This window comes from Hippoglossus stenolepis, chromosome 1, assembly GCF_022539355.2.
Source record: "Hippoglossus stenolepis isolate QCI-W04-F060 chromosome 1, HSTE1.2, whole genome shotgun sequence".
Classification (NCBI taxonomy): Eukaryota; Metazoa; Chordata; class Actinopteri; order Pleuronectiformes; family Pleuronectidae; genus Hippoglossus; species Hippoglossus stenolepis.
The window spans coordinates 15149637-15173716 of record NC_061483.1 but is presented as its reverse complement, the minus strand read 5'-3'; the positions used below and the strand labels follow the sequence as shown (position 1 = coordinate 15173716).

The 24080-nt window shown below is 41.9% G+C and overlaps 1 protein-coding gene across 1 annotated transcript; it reads left to right on the top strand.

Annotated features, from left to right (window-relative positions):
- Nucleotides 1-2945: 2945 nt before the first annotated feature.
- On the top strand, nucleotides 2946-21174 carry mindy2 (MINDY lysine 48 deubiquitinase 2). Its single transcript, XM_035155700.2, has 9 exons — nucleotides 2946-3922; nucleotides 4407-4464; nucleotides 6549-6613; nucleotides 13286-13444; nucleotides 14604-14706; nucleotides 15564-15706; nucleotides 16852-17025; nucleotides 18001-18192; nucleotides 19739-21174. Exons 1-9 carry the CDS (start codon nucleotides 3044-3046, stop codon nucleotides 19925-19927), a joined length of 1962 nt encoding a protein of 653 aa, XP_035011591.1. The 5' UTR covers nucleotides 2946-3043; the 3' UTR covers nucleotides 19928-21174.
- The last annotated feature ends 2906 nt before the right edge of the window (nucleotides 21175-24080 follow it).

Sequence of the window (24080 nt, the reverse complement as noted above, 5' to 3'; positions counted from 1 at the left end):
GCCTCTCTCTCTGCGTGACGTCAGCCTGGCTGGGTGGTGGGGGGGGAGAGAGAGAGAGAGAGAAATGTCTTTTTCATTATGGAACTCATAACTTGCTCATATTAAATATTATTTAAAAACTTAAATAAATCTAAATCTTTCTTTCACCTTTGCAATAGTCTATGACCACTGACGCTGTGACATTAAAGCAAACTGACAACAAGGAATTCTTTCCTTAATGAATAACCCTAACCCTAAGCCTGGGCGGAGTTAAATAGTAAGTCACAAACAAAAGTGTTATTCTTTCAGCTTAACCCTTTGATACACAACATGGGTCAAAAATGACCCGTATTCATTTCCTGTGATATTTCAGGCATGGGTGTATCTTTGAAACAAATGTATTTTATCATTTTATATTGTAAGTATTCACTAAATATCTTGTTTTTTATTACCATAAATCCTTATTTTCCCTTTTCCTTTCTTACTTTATAAAAAAACTTGTGTTTTGTAAAAATTGTGGTGCTTATTGGACAGTGCACAGTGGAGTCAAAAAATACTTCCTGTTTCATGACAAATCAGTAGATGGCGCTGTGGCCCTGAGTTAACATTGACATATGGAGCTGTTCAGGCCGGGACACTGCTCATGCAGAATTTGGTGCTGGTTGGACAATGCACATTGGAGTTATGACAACTTTTTCTCCTTTGGCGAAGGATCAACCTTCGCCACACCTCAATGTCCGCAGTTTAAAACACTGTTTACATCTTCTACAAGTAAAACACTGATGTGTGAACCTCTCTTTAACCAAACAGAAAACACGATCCAGAATGCTGTTGTTTTCATTCATAAGTCTACAAGTTGTTTACATCCTCAGATCTTCACTTCCTCATTCACTAACTATGTTTTATAGACAAGATCCTGCTTCTGAGAAAAATAGAGAAAAGCAACGCAAAGATATTATGGCCATGGGTAAATCTTAAATATTACACATCAAATAAGCATTTGAAACTATAATAATTTTAGAATTAATATAATTTATAAAATTTTTCCTTGATTGCAACTCACCCAAATTCCTCAAATAATTGACTCATTTTTTCTAATTTAATACTAATAATAATAATGACATTGATGATGATAATATCAATAATAACGATAAAATGTAATGTAATGTCAAGATATCACATCTGGTTGCAGGCCTCTCAACCACATGAGTCTTTTGTATGTGGATGTATCTGGTGTTTGTTACAGGAGCTGACTGGGTCAAAGTTGTGACTGATGTCTAAATGGTCTACTTACTTACTATTACCCTGCATTGAAGCAAATAAAATAAAATATACTTTTAAAATTAACAAATACATTTAGAATCACAATCACTCAAGTTATTGAGAAATCAAAGTAATTAGTTAGTGAAAACATTTTTTTATTAAGGCAGTAAAAGTCTGTATATGTAGCACGGCACAGTTACAAAATCAGATCAATGTTTGATGAAATCATTTACACTGAATGTGTTGGCATTTAGAGTCTGAATTAAATCAAACTACTTCTATTCTAAAAAATAAAACTAAATTGAACATTAAACGTTCCTTTGCAGAACTTCCTCTGCACTGTCATTGTCTTACTGATACAAATGAATCATTCATGTTGGAAGAATGTTTTTATACAGTCTGCAGTTATGTGATGTGTCTGTGCTCAGGCTTCTCTCCTGTACAGCTGAGAAATGGCTGCCACCCAGTGTTTCTACAGAGTTACTGCATGTGAAACTGTCAAAATAATAAATAATAAATAAAACTGCCCCATATGAACAGCGGACTATATTTGGAGAAATTCAACACATCGTTATGTAGAAAAATAATTATAAACTTTTAATGGGTAAAAAAATGTTAAATTCAAATTCAAACTCACTGCCTCAACATTTCTGAAGTCTCGCTTGTGGTGGGAACTCGGGAGGTCAGATCACGCGAGAACTGCCTTTACACATGCGCGTGCGCAACACGGTCACGGCCAAGGCAGGTTCTTTTCATTCTACGTTCATGAATCCTCGTAAAAAGGAGAACTCAAAGCTTTGTGTTTAGCGGTCAGCAAAACACTACAAAGATTTGAGCTCGTGGAATAATTTATCTACACGTCAAGATAAGATAAGTTTAAAATAGAATTTAATCAAATACAATTTTTGTAGAGAAACGTGCTTGAGTAAAGTGCAGTGGCACAGGATGATTGCCCGAGGATGTATACCTACTGTATTTGTGCTTTATGTTTAAGGAGATATTGAAATAAACATGCAAATATAGATTTGTATAAACAACTAACAACAGAATAATTTGCTACAGTGGAAGAAATACAGCTAGCATACAATATGTTGTTTTTTGTTAAATCTATTAAGTATCAAATGCTGGCCAATACAGATTTCATGTTGTCAACTCAAGATCAGTATACAGAACCAGACTGAGCAAGAAGATATAGAACATAAACAGACAACAAAACAAATTGAAAGAAAGAAAAGGGTCAGAGGTCAAGGCTGGAAATAAAAGTTCCATATTGTCATAAATAAGAAGGCATTTTTCAATTCAACTATTTATTTTAACCCCATTCAAAATATTTGAAACAATGGTCTTCTATTTGTAAATCTGCATCTGAGTATAAACCATATGGCTAAAACTATTAAAGTATAACATAATCCTCCTAAGATATTCAAGATTTAATGACATGATATGTTAATTTGGGTGAGTGAGAGTGCTTTTCAGGAGAAGAAGAAAAATTACAAGCAAAAATTATGTTCAAAATTTTCTAATTCAGATTTTCTGATTATTATCAACATTAAATCTTCATTTAAAAAAACTATTACATTTGTTTCTAATTCAGAGTAAATCCTCGGTTTAAATAGTATTACAGAATACGAGCGCACCCAAACGCAGCTGCGCCGGGCCGCCCCCCCCTCCCTCTTCCTCGGCCTGAAAGCGATTCACGCTGATGACGTCACTCGCAGAGTTGTCATGGCGTCTTTGGGACCGAAGGTGCTGCTGCTGCAATTTAGCTAAAAAACAAGCTGTCGACGGTGCGTGAGCCGACATGGAGAAAAATGCAAACCTGCACCGAGACGCCGACGGGAGCTCCGTGTGCGCCACGATCGCGCCGGAGATGGGCGACGTCTCGGTCGGCGGCGGAGTGAAAGGAGCCGCCGAGAAATGCAGGAATAGTGCGGCTCCCCTCGGTACTTTGGTGGACGCTAGTTGTAGTGACAGCACCGCGGACGTTGCTGCTCCCGGCGCCGCTCCTGTCACGTCCATCGTCGGGAAGCCTGACGCGTCGGTGCCGGTCCAGGTCCCCCCCGCGCAGGAGGCTGCGAAACCCGAGGGGAGCGGATCTGGGTCCGGGGATCGGATCAGTAACGGGATGGGGCATGACTCGGTGCTGCTGGCCGCAGGAGATAGAGAGGGTGGTGCCTCAAAGTTAGTAAACAACACAAGCGATGGAGCGTCCTCGCCTCCCGCAAAGGAGAGCGCAGGTTCGGCTTGTGCGGGAAGTGAAGCGACTAAACTTGCCAAGCCGACGCATCTGTGTCCGGACAACGCGACCACGGCGGACGGTAAGTCCGGCGATCGCACCTTATCGGAGGGATTGCCGAGTGGGAGTGACCGCGATCCCAGCCTCGGCGGAGAGTCCCGAAGCATCGATTCACTCGAGTCCTTCTCCAACCTCAACTCGTGCCCCAGCTCGGACCTGAACAGCGAGGGGCTGGAGGACCGGGGGCTGGCCCTGGCCCTGCAGGGCGAGTACGGGGCCGAGGGGTCGAAGACCGCCTGCAGCAAGGACCGGGCCGCCGGACAGTCCATATACCACATTAAGTGGATCAAGTGGAGGGAGGAGAACACCCCGATCATCACCCAGAACGAGAACGGCCCGTGTCCATTACTGGCAATTATGAATGTCCTTCTGCTCGCATGGAAGGTAAAAGACTCTGAGACGAGCACAGATCAATAGAAACTTGATTCTAACTCAATACAAATAGTCATATTTCATGAGGAGCAGCTCTGAGCTCATCCGTCATCATCACCAGTGTTTTCATGTTCTCACAGAGGAACGTTTGTTGTGAGACTCATAATCTCACATTTGGTTCTGCTAACGGTTGACATACACATCTAACACTGGATCTACTGTGTAGACCATAGTGCCCGGATCCCTCATCGTTTCCTGTTTTAATATGTCTGTCCGGACTCGCTCATATATGATTGCTCAATGTCAGAATTAGATGTAGATTTACTTCACCATGTCAGCACACGTTGAACTCTGAGGAGGAGATGTGAGGCCTGTTTCTTACCAGCTGATGCTCCAGTAGTGAATAGTTTTTGGGTGAACTTGGTTGGCCATGCCTTGTCCGATGAAGGGGGGAATAAACAAATGAACAATGAGTGTCCACATGTCTGTGTTGCAGGTTAAGATGCCACCCATGATGGAGATCATAACCGCTGAGCAGCTGATGGAGTATCTAGGTGAGTGTACGTCACCATGAAAACCTGTTATACAAGACCAGAGCAGGGTGATGCATCGTGCCTTATCTACAGGGGACATTCACAATAACAACTTGATTCTTAACTCGGGGATAATAACACATTTATAGTGGAGCTTATCACTGTGCTGGACCTTGTTTACCAGAGTGCACACGTGTAAACAGACTAGTGCCCAAAAGCCACTGGCACCGAGCTTCACAGAACCCAGTAAACATTCTAGGGTTTCACTTCCCCTCAAATGAGTGGATACTTAAGGTCAGATATATATATTCCAGAGTCAACAGAGGAAGGAGAGAGCAGGGGAAACCCCCATGAGCCAATCCTCTGCAGTCGCAAGGGAAACAAGAGATACATCTCTTCTCTCTGGCTGTCTCCTGCCCGTCATAACTTAAATTCACCTACAATATCAAAGCAGAGTGTCAGTATCTATCTTCAGTATCTATCTCCAGTATCAATGGAATTATTTGACCTAGATGTTCTGTTAGGACTGATAGGAGATGTGTTGCGGCTTGAATCTAAGGGGACTGTCAGGCCTCGGTGTGGGTATGTGCCATTCTAGTTGAATGTGTGTCTTTTAGCTGCCCGATTCCAACAGCACTCTCATGTCTGTAAATCACAGTTAAATAGTAAAGAAACTGATCAATTAGTTCTTTTCTTTTCATCTAAATTTGTCCATTTGTGTGCCATTCAGGAACCCGAGTTCTGTCCCTGCACACAGTTAATCTCGTGTTATGTTCAGGGGCTGCTGGATAACTTTGAAACTGCACAGTGTTTGTCATAACACATACACGCAAAAAAACACCAAGGCTGAAGATGGGTGATGAATTTCAGATGTGGTGTACAAAGTGGGCGGTGGTTGACGGTCCCTCGGCAGCTCGGAAATAAGCAGCGTAGCACGGTCACGATCCCGACGGACGGATACAGATACATTCAGGGGGGACAACGGATGAGAGAGTTCACAGTTCAGTGGACCACACAGCAGTGAAGGGGGGGGGGGTGCACCATAGTAAAGCCTCTCAGCTGGCCAGCCCCCTGCTGGGAACAATCTCCATTCGCACTGAAGACTTAATGTACGGTGACAGCATAACAATTAAGTGAGAAGGTTTTTTGAAAGTGCAACCAGCAGCTTGGGCCTTGGTCAGTCCGAACCTCTTGAGGAAACTTAAAGTTCACAAGTTTTCGAGTCTGACGAGACCTTTCAGTTAGTAAAGTGTATGTTTACAATACAAAATGATGATATTAACTATACTCTGTGCTTAGTTTGAGGATTAATCAGTCATTTCTCACAGCAAGAAACTAGAATGGCTAAAAAATATTGAAAAATGCCCTATCTGGCAACAAATTGATCGACACCAAAACCTAGTGGGCTATTCCCTGATCCACACCACATCCTTCCACCAAGTAACGTGGTAATCCGTCCATTTTACTGTTGTAGGTCAGGCATTGCAACTATATAAACAAAAACGTAAGCTCATTCTTTTTGCTTGTGCACATTTATCTCCATGTGTAGCTGTTTTTACTCAACATAGCAGATGATGACAAGAGGTTGATGGAATTTCTTTGAGTAAATGCTCAGGGATAGTCTGTGTCGACAGTGCCGCATGATGCTCTTGCCAGCTCTCTAATAAATTAATGATTCGCCGAGAAACATTCTGCAACAATATTTACACCAGAGTTTGAAAAGTAAGGAGTAGACACGCAATAACACTTTCGAAGGCGATAGCAAGAATGCATTTGCTTGGCTTTCGCTCGCCCTTCGGAGTGTGTGAAATAGTTTAAAGGTTTCAGCACGGGGTTTTTTGAAGTGCTGATCGGGCCGGAACAGAGCAGGAGCCAGACATCTGCCAGGCTCTGATACAGCTCGCGCTGCTACAGAGCCGAGGTGCAGAGATCTCAGGTGACACCGCGGTGGACAGGGACTCAGATGATGCTGTTTGGCACAGCCTCTCCTACGAATACTTTAGAATCCTCAGTCATAACCAGAGCAGGTTAAAAGAGTTACTGTTTTGCTCTGTTAATACAATATACATTAACTCAACATATTTGTCTTTCTGTCCCTCCTGTAGGAGACTACATCCTGGAAACCAAGCCTAAAGAGATAACTGAGGCTCAGCGGCTAAACTATGAGCAGGTAAGATCTGCCCAGTCGACACAAAATACTGTTCTACTGTTAAACGGGCATGTGTTTCTGCTTATCTGTGTGCATTTGTAACCTGCTGACTGTTTATGGTGCTCGAGCAGGGCTGTTGGAATGAACTCCCTCTTTGTCTCCTCTCCTTCTCCCTCTCTGTGTCGAAAACTCTGCAAGTTTAACGTTAGCTTTCATGTCGCACTGACAGACTCAAATATCTTCATCTGTTCTTGTGACCATTATCAATATATTATCACCACGCTTCTCTGATGTACCCGCTCACATACACATTCAGTATTGCTTCATGCTAAAAGCAGGTTTTTTTACATTTGCATTAAAGTTGCAGAGAAGGTCAGTGGATGTTCCGTAAAATGGAAATAAGCATCAGGTTGATTACTAACCACACTAAACTGCAGCTTAGCGTTTTTTTCTTTTCCCACTGCTCTATAGGTTACATAAGATGTGTCTTGCAAAGTCTAGGGAACAACAGAGGTCAGGAGTGTCCGATTATGTTGTTTCACATGGCGGTGGATGCTTAGGGATGCATGGCTGGGTTCAGCGCCTGACTATTTGTGTGTGTGTGTGTGTGTGTGTGTGTGTGTGTGTGTGTGTGTGTGTGTGTGTGTGTGTGTGTGTGTGTGTGTGTGTGTGTGTGTGTGTGTGTGTGTGTGTGTGTGTGTGTGTGTGTGTGTGTGTGTGTGTGTGTGTGTGGTTAACCATGAAAGACACTTAGAGATGGAGCTCCAACTCCGACTAACTCCCCTGCTTCCTCCCATCTCCACTGCCCGCCGATGGAGTGGGAGGGTCCCTGCCTCTCCTCCTCTTGCGTGGCAGAGCACCAGCACATCTGTGAATGATTTGAAGCCACACTTGTCCCTCGTTTAGAGAGGAGGAGGAAAAAAAAAAAAAAATCGCTCTCCTCATAGATGCTCACTGAATGGCTATTTCTAAATTTAAGTTGAAACTAAAATGCAGCCTCTTAAATAGGTCAGTGGTGCACTCGGCATGCACAGTTAAAGCCAGGGAGTGGTGAAAGTTTGTGTTGCATAGTTATTATGGCGGTCCAGTGCCTGGGGAGCTGTTTAGCATGTGGGTGTCCTCATGTCATGTGCCGTGCGTGTCAGTGCTGTGGTCGACACAGAATTTGGAGGCCACGGTGGGCGGGGCTGAGGGATGTGAGAGAAAGTCTGTGAGTTGTGTTCATGTGCACATCACACAGGAGGTTTTTCCTCCTCTATACACGATAAAGAAATGTGTTCTCATCGCTTATTGTGATAAAATACAACTGAAGTGGCTCAGACTCAGTAAAGAGCCGTAGGAGTGCATAACAGAAGTGGTTCTATTTATATGTTCAGCTTGAAAAAACATCATCTGTCACAGGAGTGTATGAGGGATTAAAATAGCAGTTGCACAGCGGCTCTTTAGCTATTGTTAAATATTTACTCGGAGGAGCTGTGGAAGTGAGAGTACAGCTCTGCTCTGCTTTTGTCTCAGCGGATCCAGCTCAGCAGCAAGGAAAATGATGACTGTTCAGCCATTGGAGTAAAAATGTGTTTTCACGGTCAAGAAGCCTCTTGTTTTAATTTGACGTCATTTGCAGTAATGGACGTTGTTCACTGATGTTTCCATTTCTTTTGTGCTGACTGAAGCAGATACAGTCCCAGTTTGGGTTTCAAAAAGCATCCCTCTCTGATCTTGCACATTAGCCCGGGCCTGACGAATAATGAGTGGATGCAAATTTTTCATGCATATCTGTTTGATAGACACTCTATTAACTAGGATGACTCTCTGTAGAGTGCATACCTCCGCCAAGACCCAACAGTCCCCTTAAATTCAGTGAAGCTGCACCAGATTTCCCACTCTCATAGATATCAGTCCCATAAATCTGCCTTGTTTTTTTCATCAAGACATTATTCTCTGAGAAATCAAGGAAAATGTTGAAAAACGCTCCATTTGGCAATGTTAAAGAAAGTGAGATCATTACTTGGATCCGCCACTTGATCCAGATCCACCAAAATTTAATGGGTTGGTCGCTGACCCGCATTCCATACTTTCACCAATTTTCTTTGAAATCAACTCAGTCGTTTTTGTGTAATACAAACATACTAAACTACCAACAAACAAACGTACACAACCTCCTTGGCTGGGATTAATCAACCGGGAATATATCTATGAATATGCAGAGACAATAACAGAAACACAAAAGGCAAATAAATGGTTCTTTTTAAAATTAGAATCATAAAAGTCTCATAAAAAGAAACAGCTCAGTTTATTAGCTCCGTATGGAGAACAGAGCCCCGAGTGGGCGAGTAGAGGGGGAGACTTTGCTATCAGTTGTGCAGGTTATGGTGCTGGACTAATTCAAGCAGGGCCCATCTTATTATATAATCAGACATTAAGCTACAAACAGGCTTGTCATCAGTGTGTGAAGTACACGTGTACAATCGAATGCAATCCTTTACAGTAGCTCCAGTGCAAAAACAATGCATGATTTTTTAAAGCTTATAATCCCTTTATGTTGACTATGTGGGAAAGGAGCTGATTCACCCCTTTGGTCAATGTTAAGCCTAGATCGCATTATATCGAGAGGTGTTCTGTCCTTATGTATTTAAATCAGGTCTAAAATGTAGAGCAGTCGCAGCCACTGATGTGTTTCATGCAAGTGTGACCCACATTATGGGACATTACAGTCTAGTAAACAGTTCATTATTTACAGCTCCCACTGATGGTTCATGGCATCACGTAATAGTTCACTGTATTGGTTTTTTAATGTGCATAGATCTGCTCTATTTATTTTAAAGATTTTTATAGACACAAATATAGTCAGACGATTAAAATGTGCATCAACAGAAACCCTATGATGCAAAAATATTTTTGTTTCAGTATTAAGCTGCTTTCAGACAGGTACTAATTTTCCAGAGGGATGTATTTGAGAACATAAATGTCAGTCAGTTGCTCCAAACTGTTTCTGGAACTGTTCCTGCCAAACCCCTTAGTAAAATGTCTGAAGGAGCCCATGAGAGAATACAGCAGGAGAACGATGTATGTATATATTCATGTGTATTTCTAAAGGCAAAAAATTTTGCTCTATTGGTTTTAAACTGAAACCAAAGTGAGGAAAGTAGCTCATATCGAAGCGAGACCTCCCCTCATACCATATTCTGTGACCCACCAGTTCATTCGATCAACTCCGGGTAAATTTAGTTTGAGAAGCGGAGAGAAGTTCCCATAGACAGAAGAGTGAAAGTGAAAAAAAACCCAAGCAAAGCCTCTGCAGAGTCAATGTTATTCTGTGAAAATGTATCCAACACAAGCACAGATGAATGTGAGCGGTGCAGTGCTAATCATCTGATCTCTGAGCGCTCATCTGCTGTTGGAGCCCTCTGCCCTAAAGTGAAAAGATGTGGTCCGTTACACAGCCCGGTTAATCCCGCCATCAGTGCTGCTCAGAAGCGTCCTAATCCGCACACTCAGAAAGTTTTTTCACCTCCAGCTCCGCAGTAAAGCTGAAGTAACTCACTGCTCATGGGATGTATAGAATCTGACTCTGTAACCCGAGTCCACACACTGCACTGTGAACATTTGCTCTTCTGTTATTTCAATCCTAGGCTATGTGATATCATGACACCATCACAGGACAATGAAAGACGGTAAAAAATAATGGGTCATTACATTTCGTAATGTGTACATAGGCAAGGAATGCAGCGTAGCATGGATGATTAAAGATCCATGTTCACAATAGTGATGCTTTTTTTTAACCATTCAACAATTGTGTGTCAAAGCAAACTAAGCAAAACACACTGGCTGAAATGAATACCACAGTATCTACATCAACATGGTACAAACACATAAAGTAATCTGACCAATTTCTTCTCACTTAAAACTAGAATGACAGTCAGTAAAGTGCATACCTCCGCCACGGAACAACAGTCCCCTTAAGTTCAATCAACTTGCACCGAATTCATAGATATCAGTTCCCTAAACATGCATTTTTTTCATCAAGATCCATTAATCATTCCCTAGGAAATCAATGAAAAAGTTGAAAAACACGCCATCTCCTTGTTAATGGCCAGAAAAACCACATCCTTCCACCAAGTTTCGTGGTGATCCATCCCATAGGTTTTGCTTAATCCTGTTTACAAAGAAACCAACAAACAGACAGGGGTGTAAACATAACCACCTTATGTCAATACTGTTTTATTGGAGTAAACTATATGATAACATATTACTTATTACTTATTATTATTCTATATTATTATTATTATTACTTATTATTATTATTATTATTATTATTATTATTACAATACAAACCCACTTAAAGATGATGAATAATCAAATTTACTTATCATCCAGATTTATTTCAGCTGAGAAACTTTTGTAGACTCTGGTTCATGGTTCTGTTGTTGTGCATTGTGACGGACTCGGGGCTCAGCTGTACGGTTTATATTGAGCTCAGAGTTAAATGGCAGCGGAGGTTCGGAGCCAGCTGGGAAACGCAGCTCTGAGGCGGAAAGCAGAAATGAGTCTTTCTCACTGGGTTCTCAGGTGTGTCTGCATGTGGCACACTTATGATGTGATGTGGATGTAAAGTATTTCCCCTAATGTTCATACAGTGCAGTAAAAGGCTGGTCTGAAAATGAATTCCTCAGCTATTGTTAAAGGATAAATGTTCTGTTCAACCCTTCAGTCACTAATTCAAAATAAAGGAATTTCTATCCACATATATTTGGCAGATGCAACGAGAGAGAGGTTCAACAGACAACTTTTCTTACAATGTCATTATAAAAAATTGGGACAGAGCAAATTGTGCTTATTTCTATTACCTATGTTAGATATCTAGGTCAAATTCAGATTTTGTTTCTCATTGAATTTAATTGACTAAATTCTTTCCAGGGTTCTCTAATTAGAGAGACAGCAAGTTGAAAATTGGTAAGACTGATGCCAGTCTTCCTCTCAAAAGCATGAAGGCAGCTTTAAAAAGAAAAAAAATGAAGTCGGATATTATTTCAGTGAAATCTACTGAGGTCAAAGGGAAGAGAGCCAAGCTGAAGTCATACTTTCTCAGAGTATGTGTAACATCCACAATCAAAGCAGTTTACTGGATTAAACATGGAATAATGTTAAATTATATTTGCAAAGCTATACACAGATTATAATATGACGCCCATCATGGGTTGGGTTCTGCTGAATGAAACCTTGAAACCCAGAACAGCTCGTCTTACACCATGTTGTGTGTTTGAGGGCATTCTGGGTTTTACTCAGTAAACGTATCTAGTTTCCTGCCCCCGGCATCTTTGTGCCTTCACTCTCTGTTTTGTGTAAAGTTACTCAACTGGTGTGAAGGTTCTGTGTGTATATACACCAGGAACTTAGTTTTCTGTCTTCAGCAAACTGTCTGCTACTATAACACAGAGCATTGCACTTCCTTCTGGTCTTTTACTCTTTCAAGATTTTAGCATTTATTTGTTTTGGAGTCGCAGCTTAATAGCTGTTTATAGCTGCACAGTAACAGTGAGGAGTGATTTAAGTGCATGTTGCTGCTGCAGTGACTCATCTCCCATCAACTGGACATGAAGACATCACAAGTTTTCCTGGTTAAAGTCATTTCAATTTACTAAAATGTGAATTATATTTGTTGCCCAGTCATCTTCAATAATTACGGCTTTCACAGGAGGAAGTAGTGAGTTTTAAGCTAATTCATTGACTCATTGAGGAGAATTCATGAACCGTTTAATGTGTTACGTGAATAAAACTTTGCATTAGCTCATTCTTAAACATGATTTGCACCTGAGTCGCCCTCACTTAAAGACAACTCCCATGATCGCGTGCTGCCTCACAACATCATCAAACTAGGTTTTTTTGTTGTTGTTTTGATTAAGGGACCCCTAGTGGTTGAAGTTAAACATTGTACATTTAACATAGAAACAAAGTTGAATCATCTGTCTGACGTGACTGAACTAAAACTTTAACGTTTAACTGGTGTTTACTGAGCATGTAGCGCAGCGGCCTCGGCCCAGCTGAGGACCGTAGTTGCATCATCATTCCCCTTCTGTCTCTGCCCTCATTCACTCTCATGTTTCTACTGTCCACTATAAAAAATGCAGGCAATGCCCCCAAAAATCAAACAAAAGCTTTGGGCTGCAGAGCTACTGGATTGCTTTGTATTGCCCTTTATTCCTGTTAATCTGTCTAGTCATTGTTAATATTGTCAAAGGGAAATATCATGTCTCATGATGAGGAGTCTGAAAGCTCCCACAGAAATGCAATATCACATGGTTTCCTGGCAGCGACTTCCATTTCTTCCTGTGGTTGCAGCTTGATTGATGAAGCCATTAAGAGCAGTAAATATGAAAACAGCTCATCTTCGTCACAATGAGGCGACTGTGAAGCTGATTTATTTGTATTATACAGGAATAAATGGCATCTAATGGTTTCTTGTAAAGGTAGAAAAATCAATCGCTGATAGCTTCAGATGTGCTGCCGGTGCGGGCAGCCAGGAAGAATGTCACAGATAAAGACAGCTTACAGCACATTAAGCAGCTGGATTCAGTGGGTCGACATTATGTGATTTTATAGTTGTTTGAGTAAACCTCAAGTTCACATCGTTTAACCTGTCTTCTGAATTCTTATATTTGAACAAGAACCTGTGTCTTTGTTCTCCTTGTTTCCCAGAACATGAGTGATGCCATGGCCGTGTTGCACAAGCTGCAGACCGGTCTGGATGTGAACGTGAAGTTCACGGGGGTGCGAGTCTTCGAGTACACCCCAGAATGCATTGTGTTTGATCTGCTGGACATCCCCCTTTACCACGGCTGGCTGGTCGACCCCCAGGTGAGATGGACCTTACTTGCTTCACTTCTGTTTTCTCCTCACCTCACTGAAGCCCATCTTTTTGTTTTGTTTTGTCCCGCTGTCGATCCTCGACACTCTCATCTCTTTTAAAATCCACTGTGAATATGAAATGTTGTTGATATTCTTACCAGTAGTCTGTGGTTGCCTCACGTCTGAAGGTTGGAATATTTAGTCCAGTTTAATGGTAAAACAGTGTCCTCATTGTCTTGTAGTTCTGTTCCGGTTTTTATTCAGACCATCTTATTACAAATAAACTAAGCACAGTAAACATTAGTTGTTATGGCTAATCGCAAACTCCTTGGTATATGTGGTAACACATATATTTGTCAGCACTTCAGAATGACTTTTATCAACAAATCAGAAAATGAAAAGGATTAAAAAAAAGAGGCAAACTGTGCTTATGTCCTGCCTCATGTGATTTAGCAGTAAACTGTGTCTTCTTTTTCCTGTTGCTATATTTTTGTCACAGTTCACACAATGTAACAATGTTACAAACGAGACAACATAGAACAGATTTTCTATCAGAATTGATCTCAGCTACACTCAGCTTGTCTGTGGGAAAGATGATCTACTGTCTCCACCTGAGACATAATGTAGCATATCGAGGGTCATTCTCTACTCGGCTACTTCACAAAATCTTTAATAATGGGGAGTGTGAGTAATTCTGGGACTCTCATATTCCTTCATATTTGTCGAACTTAACCCAGGCCGAACATTTCATTCATTATGGTCTGAAAAAAATCCCCAAAGGGTCTTAAATTTAACTTGACTAATAATGCTCATGATCAGGTTTTGTAAAGTTTAGTTTGACTTGCTGTAGGGTCCATTTAGCAGTGATGATATATGTATTTGTATGTTTCATTTTGAATAATTATAGGAGATGACTTCCCTGATGGCTCCTACAAACAGCAGATGGATTCTGTAAATGTAATCGTTTAGCTTTTTAATTTAGACTCATGTCCTATCTAATACCACCAAACGAATGGGTTATATTCCAGTTTAGTGGAACCAAAGGAATCAGGTTTACACAGCGGTAGCAGTTTTAGTATAAACCCCCTTGTTGCCGGTTTTAAATTTTGAATAGATCTTCAGTGGCGCTCAGTAAAACAACACTACAGCTTTTTATCTGTGTTTGCAGATGCATGACATTGTCAAGGCAGTGGGCAACTGCAGCTACAACCAGCTGGTGGAGAAGATAATATCCTGCAAACAGTCAGACAACAGCGAGCGGGCAGGTGAAGGTAGGCACTCTCTCTTCCCTCCTACTACTTTCTTCTGGCTTGTCTGACTCCGGTCTCTGTTTTTGTGGTGGCACATGTGCCACTTTGCAGAGGAATAGCAGTGTGCAGCTTAACATTAAATCAGAGGCACATTCATTACACCACATGTGCTTATTGGGCCGTCGGGTGCAAACACATTCGGCACCGAGTTCAAATCCAACCAGGACACACGAGGGCACTCATCAAATGACCTACTTCCACAGCTCACACTTTCCCAGCTGTCAGAAACTTCTCAAGTAAATGTTTGTTCATTCAACACTGAGTTTCCTGAGCGGTCGTCCGCTGGGCGGCTGCCCAAGTCAACACATCAACATCTTAGTCGATGGTGATATTGATGTGGAAGATTCCCTTCTTTTCTACTCTGCTTCTCCATGTGCAGCATAGGGAAATCCTTTCAGCACTCCATGTGAGTGGTTTGCTGCTGGGGCCACTGGTCACTGCTTAAATTGGTGGGTATGACTCTCAGAAAACTCAGAGAAAACCAATTGGAAGCTGTTCTGCCTCACAGAAGTCGCTCATCTGTCTCTCAGCCTTAACAGTTTTGCCACTATATGCTTTCAGAATAGTTTCATGTATGAGTGTTTGATTGCATGCGAGCACTAAAGTCATTCGATTTTGTAAAATATTCAAGTAAGATTTATCATGCTTCCATATTTTTGCATTTTAAAATCAAGCATTAATTCAGTTTCTCCTTCTGTACTTCTTCTCTGCACATTTCCTCCTTCTCTCTCTCTCTCTCTCTCTCTCTCTCTCTCTCTCTCTCTCTCTCTCTCTCTCTCTCTCTCTCTCTCTCTCTCTCTCTCTCATATATATCCTAGGCATCGTAGCGGAGCAGTTCCTGAGCAACACAGCCACTCAGCTGACGTACCATGGCCTATGTGAGCTCACATCCACCGTACAGGAGGGAGAGCTCTGTGTCTTTTTCAGGAACAACCACTTCAGCACCATGATCAAATACAAGGTACAACACTAAAGGCTTCTAACAACTCCCTCCCTATTACTGTTGGCTTTGTTAGGGCAATAAACCAAAATTCATTTTCTGAGCGTAACGTAGAAATTGCAACAACTTGAATATAAGATGTTGTCATTAGTCAGTGAGGCCCTTAAATCTTTTATAGGACAGTTATTGCTTTTTGCTTCAGAGATATAACCAGCAGATAAAATTGAATTTGTATTTCTCTCCATATGCTCATTACAAATATCAGCCGATCCACCTGTGGGTAATTCCATGTGAAATCATCACACTTTTAGGCTGCACCATCCCAAATTGAAATGAAATTCGGCTTACTGATATGGTTTAAATGACAAAGCTATCAAAACTTGTCGTGTCTAAAGCCGGAGTTTAACCGCAGTTTGACTTTCACACATGCACAACGCAGCAGGTTCTCATATCATTTTAAAGCTCTTTTCCAGCTCCATCTTTATCCTAAGAGTATTGTGAGTGATTAGAAGAGTTCAAGTTGTCATCAAGCCCTCCAGAAATGTTGAGCTTTGGTTTTTGAGTCGTTGCTGAGAAATCATTATTTACAATTATTATAAAGAAATCTGATGATGATTAAATTTGATTCGATTTTGAATTATTTACAGATTTTTCTAGTTAGTGTTACCCTCCGCCCTCTTCTCTCTGTTTCTCTTACCTTTCTGACGAAGCTCATTAGTACTTTACAATATTGTTCACCACACAGACTTGTTATAACACATTCTTAAAACAATAAATGCTACGTGTTTCTTTTGTAACTGATATACAATATTAGATCATTCTCATTCCCATTCAGTGCGTCCCATCTGTAACTGCCCACAGCTGGATCACCATATCATTGCAGCTGGAACAGGCCTTTCCTGTTGACCACAGGAGGGGAAGTGAAGTCTGCACACTACCCCCTTTTTAATCGTACACCATCCTTGCCAATTCAAGCAAAGCTGTGTGTGTTACCTATAACCTCAGCCTCGGCCTTGGTTCTCTTGTAATCACTCATCTGCAGACATGTGCATGAACACATATAGCCACACATGATAAACAGCCATATGTAGGTCGTGTGGGTGTGTACTAACGGTCAGTGTGTAGCGTTACACTGATAAGATATGTGTATGTGGTGTGTTTCCCAGGGCCAGCTGTACCACCTGGTTACAGACCAAGGTTTCCTGACAGAGGAGAAGGTCGTCTGGGAGAGTCTGCACAACGTCGACGGAGATGGCAACTTCTGTGACTCCGAGTTCCGGTTGCGGCCGCCCTCCGATCCAGAGACGGTGTACCGCGGCCAGCAAGATCAGATAGACCAGGTCTGAGCACTGACGCAGGCAAGACTAGCAGAACCAAGCAACTGTCTACCGCCACATCTTGATATGCTTATTTATTGATGCGCCTTTCTCGCCATCAGTGGACCACAAACGTTAGGACAGAATGCAGGACCAGCATTGGCACACTGTTCCTCACTGTACTTTATTCAAGCATGTGTGGAAAAATAAAATAAAAAGAAACAAAACAAAACAATCATCAGATATTAGACAAAAATGTAGAAACACCAGAAAGTCACACAATCATAGAAGGGAGTGATTACAGGGAAAAATCAATTGTGCAACATCCGAGGCTAAAAAAATTACGAGAGGGCTTTTAAATAATAGATGTGTTATGCCTCACTACACCAATCTGCCAAGTGCAACCAAGTCCCTCCCTTCATTCTGATCTGTGCTTCACTATACAACCACACAGGCCCCGAAAGCAATGCAGCAGGGTTACGTCTCCTATACCGTTTTGCTTCAACTCCCTGCTGTTTGCTTATTGGTTTGCCAGAGTGGCCCAAAGACAAATTATCTACCTTCACACATACACACAGAGGCTGGACCTGAGCATGGGGGCTATTATTTTCTTATTTTCTGTGCTTACCCAGGCCTCAGTATCTGCAAGATAGAGCGCAGTGAGAAAAATCTATTCAGGCAATTTATGTACTCATAATCAATTCAGTTAGATTGGAGAGAACTTGTTGTAATTCCATGTGGGGAAATTGGGTCTTTGAAGTGGAACCTACTGAATATAATACAAAAGGAGAACATTAAAAATAGGAAGATAAGTGAAAATTGATAACAACAGGCCCAGTTCGGTCAGTCAATCAATAAGCAAAGAACTGTGGTTGTGGATTGTTGATTGGTCCGTGCTGTGCAGGCTGAGGAATGACCAAGTTGCATAATCAGAACACGGCCCCAAACTGACAGCTGTGCTCCTAAATGATCGAGTCTTTCATTGTGTGTTCGTATCAGGACTACCTGATGGCGCTCTCACTGCAGCAGGAGCAGCAAAGCCAGGACCTACAGTGGGAGCAGCTCCCCGAGGGCATCAGCGACCTCGAGCTGGCGAAGAAGCTTCAGGAGGAAGAGGACCGACGAGCCTCCCAGTACTACCAGGAGCAAGAGCAGGAGCAGGCGGCGGTGGCGGCGGCGGCAGCGGCACAGGTGGGGAGGGAGGGATTGAGGGAGATGGAAGCAGATGGGAGAGGGAGGAGAAGTAGTTTGAACAAATGTGGGTCATTTAATGTAGGAGGAGACAGATGGATGTGTGCAGCAGAGAGTTTGAGCTATAAAGGAGGAACCGAGGATGAAAAGGGACAGTGGTACCTCCTTCTTTCTTGTGAAGCTGCCACTGTTCATCAGGAGGTCAACGCACGCTTCGTCTGTAGAGCTGCATAAGTGCTATGGAAAGTCATTACACTCCCTTGTTGCAGATAATCAGAGGCAAGAAAAATGATCCATTCCAGTGGTTTCCACGGTTTTCTGCATTAACTTGACATCAAAATGTGATCGGAGCTTCATCAAAGTACACAAGGCACATGCCAAGGACACACAAAGAATTACAGTGTTTTGTGTCTTTACTGAACACATCCTTAAAACATTCACAGCCCTGAAGGGATAAGCTAGTGAAACCTTGAATTTTAGAACTGGTCAAACCTTCTGCTTCTGATGTGAATCAGATGACATCAGTCTGAAAGATATATCTATTTAATAATTCCAGCATTCATCTCATTGCCTTCACACTTGGCATTGTTAAGGGCCCAGGGAGGTGCTGGTGCAGTGACGAATTTTTGGTGGGATTTTATAACACGATACATTCAATATTAATAAACTTTGAATACACCGGTGACCAGCGCTCTGGAGCCGTGGTGCAGCTTCAGGGTTCCGTGGACTGAGTCCAGCAGGAGGGTGCTGTACTGCCGGTCACTTTTGGTTTCAAAAAGAAAGCTGCAGCCAGCGTCACCGCAGGCCGAGCAAGCAGCCCATTTTTAACAGGCAGGTTTAGAAGGGGCGCTGCACTTGTCTTCATTAGTTTGGGAATTAATTCCCCTAAATGGTGGAGAGCTATCCAGGCCCAGAGGCAGCCGAGCAGCTTGGTGTGTCCCATGAGCAGAGCAGCATGTTGGTCATAAACAATTCAGCCTTAGCTTCATCGACCCACAAAACATTTTTCCAGTAACACTGTGAAGATGCTCTGTGGCAAACTTCAGGTGTGCAGTGAAGATGTTTTAGAGAGCTGTAGCTCCCTCCGTCGTGTGTGGTCATGAACACTTTGCTCCATGCAACCAGGCACCGTGATTTGTGTTTGGTGACTCATGAACAGGGACGTTAACCAGTTCCAGTGATTCATTCAAGCCTTCAGCTGTTTCTGCTCTGGACCATATTTTTACCTCACTGATCATTCTACATGGTGTCATCTCATTGGGCGCTCACTTCAAGGGGGGGAGCAACCACAGAACTAAATCATCTTTCATCTGTAGGCAGTTTGTTGAACTATAGACGGATGAATATCTGAACTGCTTGAGATGTAATCCTTTCCAGCTTTATGCAAATCAACAATTCTTGATCGTGTGTCTTCAAAGATCTCTTTTTTTGTGAGGAATCATTAATTTCAGCAGATGCTTACAAAGCAGCTCTAACACACTCATAATAACATGCACATATCTATATATTTATACACTTTTGCTCTTCAATCCTGATTGTGCAACAGGGCCAGCAGGAGGCTGCGGAGGGAGACGAGGCGGACAGAGGAGGTGCAGGGGCAGGTGGTGCAGCAGCCGGCGCCGGGACGGCAGCAGCAGCAGCTGGAGCCACGCCCAGCCCGGGAAAGCAGTCCTCAAGTGGGGAGCGCAAAACCAAGAAAGAAGCGAAGGATAAAGACAAATGTGTTATTTTGTAACATACAGCGTGTCTGTGTGTGTGAGTGTGTGTGTGTGTTTTGTGCATTTGCTAATCTGTGAGGAAAGGGACAGCATTTGTTTCTCCGTGGAATGGACACACAACTCGGAGCCCCACTGGATGACAAACAAGGGAAGGAGACAATTTAGGAGAGACTAAGAGAGGATTTGCTGTTCCCAAACCACTGGTGCCTGCTATCCTCTAAACCTAGACATCAGAGGAAGGGACACGACAACAACAACTACCCCTTATCTTTCATAGAGTCGGCCAAACTTTGTTACAAGTTGCACAGTGCACTATATTTGTGATGTGGGGTCAAATTTATCTGGGTTGGTATATTTTATAGCAAAAATATATAATCTTAAGAAACAAAATGTTATGCTTTCACCATAATCTTTTCCAAAAAAACACCCATCGTACATTTCACTAATTTTTCATTATTGCAGTTTATAAGCTTTTTTTTTTTTTTTTTTTACTTGTACTAAATATTTACAAAACGTTTGTAGACAAAAACCCACATGTTTGTATTGTTTTTTGTAAGTTTACTGTCGATGCCAAGATTCACATTTTATTTATGTCTCTGTGTAACACAAAGCTTTTGGGAGCATTTTTTTTTTTTTCTTTAAGCTGAAAGGGATTTCTTTTGTTGATAATTTGCCTGTTGGAACTCACAGTGACACCGTTTGTGTCCCCTCTGAAACACTATGGAAACACTCAATGCCAGATAGCTGCCAGATACTGTAGCTTCACAACAATACTCATCACAGCTTGCCCTGTTCAGATTTGCCTTAACAGAGAGTGGCAGTGTCGTATCCTGCTCTGTTTGAATGTGTATTTGTTTCCATGTGTATGGTTTGTACAGTACATGTGTGCTACGTGGTAAAGCGGCGTGCGGCTGGCATGTGTCATTTAATTGGAAATAGCCAAACTCTTTTACGCTGTGTTAGTTAAGCTGCAAATTCGGGACATTTGATGTCCTTTGTGTTGTGATAATATGTCACACACACAAACAAAAGTCTGGGTCAAATTTTGATCGGAGCTGATGCTCCTGTGTGAGACACAACGAGCTGTTGGCAGATTAGATTTGTATGAGATTACACCCAGTTTGGAGTGTGGTGGTTCTGAAAGACCCTCTTCTTCCTCACAGTCACACAGTGTGTGTGTGTGTGTGTGTGTGTGTGTTTTTGTGTTTGCGCATGTGTGCGTGTGTTCCTGTACTTTTATCTTTGTGTGGACCATTTTAAGCATAGACCCTACAGAGTGAGGTCCTCACTTTTTCAAAGGGCTGTTTGAGGGTTAAGACTTGGTTTTAGGGTTAGAATTAGCTTTAGGTTAGGGTTAGGCATTTAGTTTGGATGGTTAGGGTAAGGGGCTAGGTAATGTATTGTGTCAATGAGTGTCCTCACTAAGATAGAAGTACAAACGTGTGTGCGGCACTATCCTGATCTCTTTTGTTAGGTTCCGGATGTAGAAGTTCCACTGCACCCAGGTTTTGAAAAGAAATACCACAGACTTCAGTAATTCACATGTAATATTCCACTACACTAGGAAAGTGCGATTCATATTTGTGAACATGTAACTGGACACAAAACTGGGACATTAAGACAAAGCATGGATTTTAACTCCAGTCACAATGTTTGGACTCTGCTCTATTGTGTAGATATTTCCCTTCTCTTTCTCCACTGTTATCTCTAATTTAATATTACAGTAGAAATTACCATCAGCCCCTCTGTCACATTCAGAGATGTGTAAATTAGAAGGTTTACATATTGATCTGCGCTGGAGGTGTTGAATATACATTCTGAATGCTGAACCTCTGTGGTACGAGCTTGTCCTCATTTCAGCACCGAGCGTGCAAACACACGATGTACATATTTACCTGATGCGTTTCTCCAGCTGGTGGGTTGCGCCATTGTTATTGTACCATGGGACTGCCTCCTGAGAATCGTTTTTCTACCTATACATTCCAATTGGATGCCTTGACTCAAGCCTTTCGACCACAGACTGAGGGAGACAGTTGTGACAGGAGGTGTTCACAGTGCTTGTAAAAAAAAAAACGGCCTCCGTTATTTTGGCTCGGTGAGAACAGGTTCACTGTCGGGACAGGACGGAGGCAGCGGGGCTACCTACTGTGTGGGAGCCTGCAGTTTGAGTTTGAGCTTGTGTGTTCGCTTGGCCCCAACAAGTCTATGTTTTGTATGTACATATATATAAATATATATATGACGCCTTACGACATTTCAGCATATTTTATAGGACAAAAGGAAACAGGCGTATTAGCAGAATGAGACAATCCATGCATTTTCCACACAGACATCAGAAATACTCTCAGGCCTTTTACTGAAGGGACATATATCCTCGAGTGTCTTTTTCAAATGGTATTCTTTGTAATGGCACAGTTCCTCGGCCTGTATTCACTTTGTCCGTCACGACTTTAAGTGTCTGTGTGTGTGTATGATCATAACTACTATTTGACACTTTGAAGGACTTAACACTATTATTATTTAAGACCCTGCTGGGTGAACGTCACACTAAAAAAATATAGGGTTGACTTAAAGCTGCTCCTCTTGTGTTAAGTTGGACTATGTAAAGAAAAATAAACTCCTTCCTTGGACAGGGTTAAGGAACATCGTTAACTATGTACACGTTTCATTGACTCCTTTAGTTGTTGTTTTATTTCCCATGCAGCTGAGATATAATCATAAGGTGAAAGCCAGAAGGCAACAGGGCGGCTTTGTGGCAATATTTTTTCTTTTCCCTTTTATTCTTGTCTTTACCGAGTTTCACCTCATTTACGTCTCAGCCCATCAAGTGAACATGCTGATTTATCATTCCAGTGGAAGTTTAGGTTTAAATGAGACTTCACTTAGGGCAGTTTGAGTTCAATTTTACTTGGTTGGTGTTTGTAAGAGTGAAAAGAACGTGGAGCCACACATTTTTATTATTGTTTTTATTTCAGACTACCTTGTGCTTTTGCTTGCTATCCCGAGTCATTATTACCAGAATTTGAATATTTTCTGTTGTAACGTGTTTGTTTCCCCCCTATGACGAATCGATCAGAAGGATATTGTGTGTTCAGTGTCTCGGCGTGGTTTCTTGTATGCCTTGTAAAAGTGATGGTGGGGTAAATGCTGTAAAAGTAGTATTTTGACAAGGTGGTTGTTGAACATATAATCGTTGTAATTGGTTTTGCACTGTTACATTTATATGCACTAACAGAAGAGAAACATACCTCATTTTATACAGAACAGAAATTGTGCAAGAGTGCTATTGTTCTATTGGTACCTTTTAAAAAAAACAACTGAATAATGGCCAAAAGAATGATCTCGAGTGGTTGATCTTAAAGCCGGGAGAATAATATTCATTTGTAAAAGTATGAAAGGGCTTTTTAAATGTTTTGGCTTCAAATGACATGAGTACATTTGTAAAAAGACAACAACATGATCGCTCCACTTCAATAGAACTTGATGCAATTTGGTATATTCAGGTTAGCGGTACACCAACACCAGACTCGACCAATTCAAAGGTCTGAGTACAAGCACACAGCTCGTGGGTGGTGAAGGACGTAATGGATGACAACAGTAGCTACATGCACATCATTTAAAGCAGTTTTCTACAAAGCACGTAGACGACACTGGCATCCATTCAATCAGCAAAAAAAAAACTGGTGTAGGTTTACCTCTAATTCAGGTTATTTCTCCAGACCACAGTCCCATCATTTAACCACATGATGTTCACAAACAAGGGGCGACGCACCCAAACTTAAACATACAACAAAAAAAAAAGGGGGAAATTCTGCTTCACAAGGCTCGAGCGTTGTCATGTATGTAGCAGAGGGCCTTGTCCGTTGTTATTGTGCGAGACAGACGTTCCACAGTGCTGAACAATCTAAAGGGAGACCTTTCCTTTATTGCAATATCAGACGCCCACATTAGACTTAGTGGTGCTCGTGCAGTATCGTGTGGACCCAACAGTTTAAGGTTAAGAGAAATGAAATCGTCAACTCCCTCTCCCCCCCCCCCCTAGGAATATCATTTCAACTGTGCGGCTCATAGTGTTTATATTTCAACACAACACACAAGCAAAAAGGAATGGGGTTGTGAATATGGGAGGTTACTCATTTGTGTTGATTTCAATGTTCATCTATTTACATA

Coding starts and splice junctions, on each gene's coding strand:
- mindy2 (XM_035155700.2), top strand. CDS start 3,044: ATGGAGAAAAATGCAAACCTGCACCGAGACGCCGACGGGAGCTCCGTG. Junction 4,465..6,548: donor GCAGCTGATGGAGTATCTAG/GTGAGTGTACGT, acceptor TCCCTCCTGTAG/GAGACTACATCCTGGAAACC. Junction 15,707..16,851: donor GCACCATGATCAAATACAAG/GTACAACACTAA, acceptor TGTGTTTCCCAG/GGCCAGCTGTACCACCTGGT.